At 55.6% G+C, this 6,926-nt stretch overlaps 1 protein-coding gene across 8 annotated transcripts in view; it reads right to left on the bottom strand.

Moving 5' to 3' along the window:
- The window catches only part of TCF3 (transcription factor 3), an 82,660-nt gene extending 75,947 nt beyond the window's left edge, over nucleotides 1-6,713 (bottom strand). For all 8 annotated transcript variants that reach the window (XM_039566056.1, XM_039566063.1, XM_039566062.1 and 5 more), the window contains exons 1-2: nucleotides 6,642-6,713; nucleotides 4,370-4,471 (exon numbers count right to left, since the gene is read on the bottom strand). In XM_039566056.1, coding sequence (XP_039421990.1) covers nucleotides 4,370-4,444 — 75 coding nt within the window. In that variant the 5' untranslated portion in view covers nucleotides 4,445-4,471; nucleotides 6,642-6,713. The remainder of the gene's footprint in view (nucleotides 1-4,369; nucleotides 4,472-6,641) is intronic.
- Between the last annotated feature and the right edge of the window lie 213 nt (nucleotides 6,714-6,926).

Genomic DNA, 6,926 nt, shown 5'->3' on the forward strand with positions numbered 1-6,926 from the left:
TTTCCTTTCTGCTTTTAAATGCTGCTTTAAAAATAAACTGGGGGGAGGGAGGAGATGAACCGGAGCTGGCACCTACCGAGGGACCCAGGCATTGAGGAGGGACCCAGGCATGAGCTCTCAAGGGTTGTAACTGGGTCATTACTTGGCCTTTGTTAGATTTGAATAATGTAGATTTAAACGGTTATGTAAAATCCCCCACCTTAAATCGCTGTATTTGGTTTTTCAAGTCCTACCTCCAGCCTCCCTGAGAGCTGACAACTTCTGCATTCCTTCCTAGCTCGATTTCCACCCCTCCCAAAGAATTTATTCTCCCTCTGTTTCTCCCAGGGTAAAATAGGCAAATCCAGAGCACGGGAAGACCCAAACGCCTGCACGCTCCCCTGAGGAGGTTATAGCCAAGAGACCCCACACTTCATACAGCAAACTCCTAAGGAAGAAAGGGAATTTGCCAGAAACAGGGAACATCAAGCAGCATTTCATTGATTGTGCACATCTAGAAGTGCATCGCTTCTCAAATGAAATCAGTGCTCACTCTCTCCCCTCTCCCACCTGATGAACTCCAGGCTGAACCAACCTCAGGCCTGAACTCCAAACCTGAAATCTTACTTTGCAGCATGGAAACTATCCAGCTGTTAATTCAGGGAGAAGAGGGAATTTGACTCAAAATACATTGCCAGCAGGACATTTTATACATGCTCACTTAAGACAGACCTTCCTGACTACAGCCCCAAACGCCCACTGCGGTGTGAAGTCAAACTTTAAACTCTACAACTGCTTCGCTCTGAGCAAAACTCAGAGTTTTATCACGGAAATGCAGGCGCTGGGGCTTGGCCGGAGCAGGGCACGGCTTCAGCATCCTCCAGCAGAGCAGCAGGAGCTGCTCCAGCCCTGCCTGCTGCCAGCAGTTCGGCTCCCACCCCCAGATCCGGGGCTGGGGCCGTGGCGCAGCGGGAGCAGCAGGTCCCGTGTGACTGCTCAAGCCCCTGCCCACCCTGCGGCGAGCCAGAAAGCCCCTCTGCCAGGCAGCTCCCCGCAGCATATGGTTAATACTCTGCTAATAATCATGGCTGTTAACAGCACCTCGCTCCTGCCAGAGCCCCGGCTGGCACTGGCACACGCCCGCTCCCGGCTCGGCTGGCACTCGGCGGCACCGACACACCCGGGGCTGCTCCGCTCCCCTGTCCCCTGCCCAGGGTGTCCCTGTCCCTCAGAGCAGCTCAGCCCAGCCAGGACACCCGTGTGGCACCTTCCCACTGCACACCAACACTGCCACAAGCGAGACACTGCCTGGGGTAACCAGGAACCACAAAATGTCTGAGAATCCTGGAATATCCTGAGCTGGAGGGGACCCACAGGGATCATTGATCCAACCCCACACAGACACCCCAACAATCCCAGCCTGGGCATCCCTGAGAGCGCTGTCCAAACGCTCCTGCAGCTCTGGCAGCCTCGGGGCCGGGCCCATTCCCTGGGGAGCCTGGGCAGTGCCCAGCAGCCTCGGGGGGAAGAACCTTTTCCTCATATCCAGGTTCTTGTGATTGAGCATCTCCCGACAGCACAGGCCAAGGGCAGCTCCCCCCATACACAGCCTGTGCCCATCAGGCTGAGCTGCAAAGCCTGGCAGCCACCAAAGCCCAGCCTAATCAATAGGCTGAGCTGCCCACTCGGGTCTACAGGCAGGATGCTTTCTCAAAAGCTCCTCTCCAGATCTGCCAGCCCAGCTGGGCCTGCTGCCAGACAGCAGTGGTGAAGGCAAGCTTACAAATTACCTGCACTTTGGGGCAATTAGAAAAGGCAATTTATTTGGGGGTAGAGGTAAGTGTGCTGCCATGCACACCCCAAAGCATCACTGGGCCTTTCCTTTGACTCCTGCTCACTTACAGATTCCTTCGATTTCTGCCCTTTTTGGCAAATTACAGTGGCACAAAGCTTTTGGTGAGTGCTTTGGAGCTCAACATCTACCCAATGGATTTATTTACTAAAGAGGGGATGAGACGAGTCTCTTCTTTCAGGACTGCAGGCCCAGTTTGCAGCATCTCACACAACTCTGTCATTGACTGACCCCAGGAACTCATGGCAGGCGATGCCATCCCCTTAGGGCCTTAAAATTCCTTCCCTGCACAGCAAAACCCAGTGCAGGACTGGACCACAGACTGCTGGGGCTGAACACATTTTCCCTAGAAAAAAAGAATCAAAACACTGATCTGAAGCAAATGCTTCCAGCTGCTCTGAGTATCTCTACTTTTCCCTCCCCTCTACTCTCCTGGAGAGGATTACTGAACCAATGCTCCACTCCTGTTTATTCAAAGAAAAATATAAATACACTTGAAAGAGCAAGCTTTGTGGTCAAAAATCCTGTATCCCAAGGACACAGGGAGAGCAAGCCACGGAGCGCCTCCTCAACAGACTCATCTCCTGTCTAGGAAGCTTTTCCATTTCAGCTCCTCATCCTCGAGATGTTAATATTCCCTTTATGCACAGCGAGGAGATGGGTGTGCGGGGATGAGGGTTTGTGAGACAGAGCTGGCTCTGGTCCAGGCTGCGCCGGAGCCCATCGGCCAGCGGATGCTGGAGGGAACGTCCTCGAGTCATTTGCTGGCAAATGACATTTGCAGGCCCTGATGCTGTGAGCAGCTACCCCCAGCACCTCTACACCAGCCTTGGAGGAGCACAGGATGAGTTCTGGTCCTTCCCAGAATCATACCAGTGGAAAAGCATTGAATCCGAACCCAAATTGAACCTTTCTGGTGTGGATTCACCTCCAGGGACAGAAACATTTGTGTACAGAGGGACCAGGTCAGGACTCCTGCAGGGAATACAGCTCTAGGCATGCAAATGAGGATGGGTGGTTAAATTGGAAAAGAAGGCCTTGGGGGTTTTTCAAAGCTCTAAATGGGGAGTGGGATTTGATTTTTTTTTTCCAAGGAGGAGAAAAAACGAAGTGGGAGCTGCTGCAGCCACCATCAGGGAGCAGATTCTGGGTTACTGACCCAAAGTGCAGTTGATGGAAAGCCCCAGGGCTCCTGCCAACCTGCAGGACCTCTGAGAGGGACAAATAACCACAGCAAGCCCTGAGCAGATTCGAGGTTTTACAGGGATACCACCACTGCAGTCCCTGTACCCACTGTAACGCGTTCTACTGGAAAGGCCCATCACCAGCAACGTAATGGAACCAGCCTCCCAAGAGAAGTGTGAAACTGGGAGAACTGGGCCTCTCCTGCAGGAGAGCTGCTCGGGGGGGCTGAGAGACCTCCCTCCCCCGTGCCCCTCTGCAGCACAGAGCCCTGCCAGGACAGGTACAACCCCCAGCTGCAGCAAAGGTTTATTTCCCAGGGCTGAACCTCAGCGTGTGGAGGCAGAAAAGCAGATGAGCCTCAGCACACCCACAGGTGCCACAGCCACCAGGACAGCAGGTGACCCTAGCTCTGCCCTGCCACCACTTTTTGTCCCTTCTCCTCCAAGAGGCAGGAACATCAGCCCAGCAGAGTGATGTGGGCTGGGTGACCCGGGCTGGGGTGACTCTCACGGCCATTCCCCCTGCTGGAGCTGTTGTTTCTATCTCTGCAGCACGTTTGCTTATCTCGACAGCAAGACACACGCTCCGAGGGCCATGAGGGTGCAGCACACAACAGAGGAACCCCACAGACAGTTATTTGCCTTTGAACACCAGCTCTGCCCTCCATGAGTCACCTGCCAAGGAGAGGCGGCACCGCTGGCAGTGCCACGGTGGGATGTGCCAGGGACTAACCCCGCTCTGCTGTGACTAAAGGGACTTCTCCTCCCTCCGAGCTGTGCACACCCTTTCAGGGGGAACTCTTAGGTCCTGTTTCTTTGAAAATAAACAGCTCCTAAATGCAGTTCAAGGTTTCCAGGATACAGAAGAGCAGAGCATGGGGAGCACAAGTGTCCAACTCCTGCAAAAATAATGTGCTGGAGAGCTTGGACACGTTTCAAACTGTGACAAAATAACCTGTGGGAGCAAAAGTTTAATAGTCTGGATCGAGGGAGAGGAAAAAAGCTTGATTAATCAGCTACTGAAGTTACATCTCTGCATGGCTGCAGAAACAGTCACCCAGCGAGCATTTAAACAGAGAATACACAACTCTGTTAATTCCCCCAAAATTTCCCATCCAGAAAAGAGACCTCTCTGTCCTCCCTGCGAGGGAACAACACACGTCTGAGGGGAAGAGGGGGAGAGGAGGGGCAGAGGCTTTGCTTTAACTTGAAAATAAACAAGTTGCAGCACATGTGCACACACACAAACACGGCACATCTGAAACCCATCATGTCCAATTTACGGGCTCACATTTCCTCCCCTGTGCAGCTCCCAGCCCCGGGGCTGCGCAGCCCCCCGGCCGCGCTCGCTCACCATACTGAAGTCCAGCAGGTCACTGAGCTCTTTGTCTGTCCCAACTGCAGCCATTCTCTGCTGCTGCTGATTCATATTCCCACAGACTCAACAGTGGCAGTCCTGGAGAAAGCGAGGGGGAGGGGAGAGAGATATTTTAATGACTACAGCAAACTACCCACCCCATTGATGAATATTTGAAAAAGACAGAGCGGAGAGGCGAGAAAAGAAAAACCCTGAGCGCGTCTGCAGCGTCCAACTCCGGGGCCAGAGCACAGTCGGAGTCCTCACACAGCACCCAGTGGCAGGAACAAGCGCTCCATTGACCAGACACACTTGTATGTTAGTTTTTTGCTGCCAATTCCACTAGTTCGGGCCAATTCTGTTCCTGGCGTGTGGCAAATGAAGGGGGGGAAAGGGGAAAAAAAAAAAAAAGGGAAAAAAAAAAAGAGTCAACTCATTTATCAAAGGGTTCAGGCAAGTTATCACTCAGGCGCTTGTCTGGCTCGGCTCGCCCCCTCGCCTTCCCCCACGCTTGCTCCCCGCAGGAGGCTCTCTTGTCCTTGCTGAGTTTTGTTTAAAAAAAAAAAAAAAAAAAGGGAAAAAAAAATAAAAAGTCTGATGTTACAGCTCTTTCCTTCGGGTCGCCGAGCACCTGCAGCTGCTTTTTCAGGGGCTGTGTTTGGGGATGCCCAGCCAGGCTGTGCTCAGTGAGAACTGAACCTCTCCACTCCCAAAAGGGACTGGAAACAAAAAAATTTTGTTTTCGGAGTGTTTTTGCAAAAATAAAGCCCTCCAGGCAACCTTGCAAGATAGGTAAATATTATTCTTCCTAATTTTGCAGATTATTTTTTTTCAAAAGGGAGATTGATCTTTTTGGCCAGCTTGCTATGACAGAAAAATATTTCTTTGGGAGGGAAGAAGAGAGGCCTGGGATGAGATAAAAGATTCCTTTTTTTTTTTTTCAGCCTTTTTTTTTTTTTTAAGGAACTCATTCATGGTTACAAAGGGCAGCTGGCCAATAAATTTAACTCATTAATCATAAGGTTAAAAAAAAAAAAAGTAAAAAAAAAAAAGAAAACTCCACATGATCCAAAGTGTTTGTAGGCTCAGCCACTACATTTCAATGAAGTTTCATAAAAAAAGGCTGAAATCAGCCCAGCGTGTAAAAAGCCTTCACCACTATAAAAAACAGCCAGGGAATTTTCTTTTTTTTTTTTTTTCCCCTTCTTTTCATTTTCTTTGAAAAGCCTTTTTCAAAGTGTCATCAGTGCATCTGGTCAGTGTTTTTAAAGCCACTTTCCCAACCTTCTGCCCCGGTGCCTCAAGTGTGGCTGGGGGAGAAGAAACCCCGGAGAACCCGTGGAAGGAGGGAGGGGGGCACATCACTTCCCAGCCCCTCCAAACCCTGCACCCCCGAGGCACCCGGGGACAACGTGAACAAAACCCGTGGCCGCCCCAAAGCCAGGCTGGGGGGGGGGTGTTATTTTTATTTATTCCACGCACACTTTCTGACCCCAAAGCAGCCCGCGGGGCCGGGGCGCTGGGCCGGGTCCCCCTCCCAGATGTCCCCGTGCCCCCGGGGTCCCTCCCCGGCCCGGACAAAGGCTCGGCGGCCCCGGGACAGGCGCGGGCCGGGAGTGGGGGTGAAGTTGTTCGCTGCCCCCCACCCGCGACCCCCGCGCCGTAGGGACGGGGTCCCGGTGGGCAGCCCCCAGCCCCCTCCCGGACCGGACCGGAGAGCGCAGGGGGGCGAAGCGGCCCCCACAGGCCCCCTCCCAGCCGCGGGGCGAAGCCGAAGCAGCCACCCCCGCGCTGGGTCCCGCGGCTCCCGCAGCCCCCCGAGCCGGGAAGGGGCTCAGGGACCCCCGGGGGGGCTGCGGCGGGCCGGGGGCGGCCGGCGGGCTGCGCTCGGCTGAAGTTCGCAGCAGGACCGAGCGCGGGCCCCCCTCCCCGGCGGGGACCCGCGCACCCCCTTGCAGCCGCCCCACACGCCCCCCGAGCCCGCCCCGCCGCTGCCGCCCCCCCTTTCCCCGGCCCCGGCAAACTTTGCCGAGGGGACAATAGCGCCGAGCCCGTCCCGTCCCGCTCCGCGCCCGCAGCCGCGGGCGCACCGAGCGAGGGGGCCGCGCTCCGAGCCCCGCCACACCGGCACCCCCAGCTCCGGTACCCCCCGCGCCCGCAGCGCCGGGACCCCCGCTCCGCGCAGCCCCGGGGCGGCGCGGCCGGGTTGGCTCGGTTATTATTTTTACTATTTATATATATATATATTTTTTTTTTTTTTTTTTTTTACCTGTTCCAGGCCCGGCGCGCCCGGGGCAGGGGAAGCGCATGAAGGGTGGCGGGGGTCGCGGCGGGGGCGGGGGCGGCCGCGGCGCCCAGGCCCGGGGGCGGCGGCGGCGCCTATTGTTCTCCGCCGCCGGCGGATACAATGTAGCGAAGCGGCGCGATCGCCCCGCACCGGGCGGCGCGTGCGCCCCGGACCGCCCCGCGGCCCCGCCCCGCGCCGGGCCGGGCCCTAACGCTGCTGCTGCTGCCGCCGCCGGGGCCGCCGCAGCCGCCGCCGCTCCGCCTCCCG

This window comes from Corvus cornix, chromosome 28 (genome assembly GCF_000738735.6).
Source record: "Corvus cornix cornix isolate S_Up_H32 chromosome 28, ASM73873v5, whole genome shotgun sequence".
NCBI classification, from domain to species: Eukaryota; Metazoa; Chordata; class Aves; order Passeriformes; family Corvidae; genus Corvus; species Corvus cornix.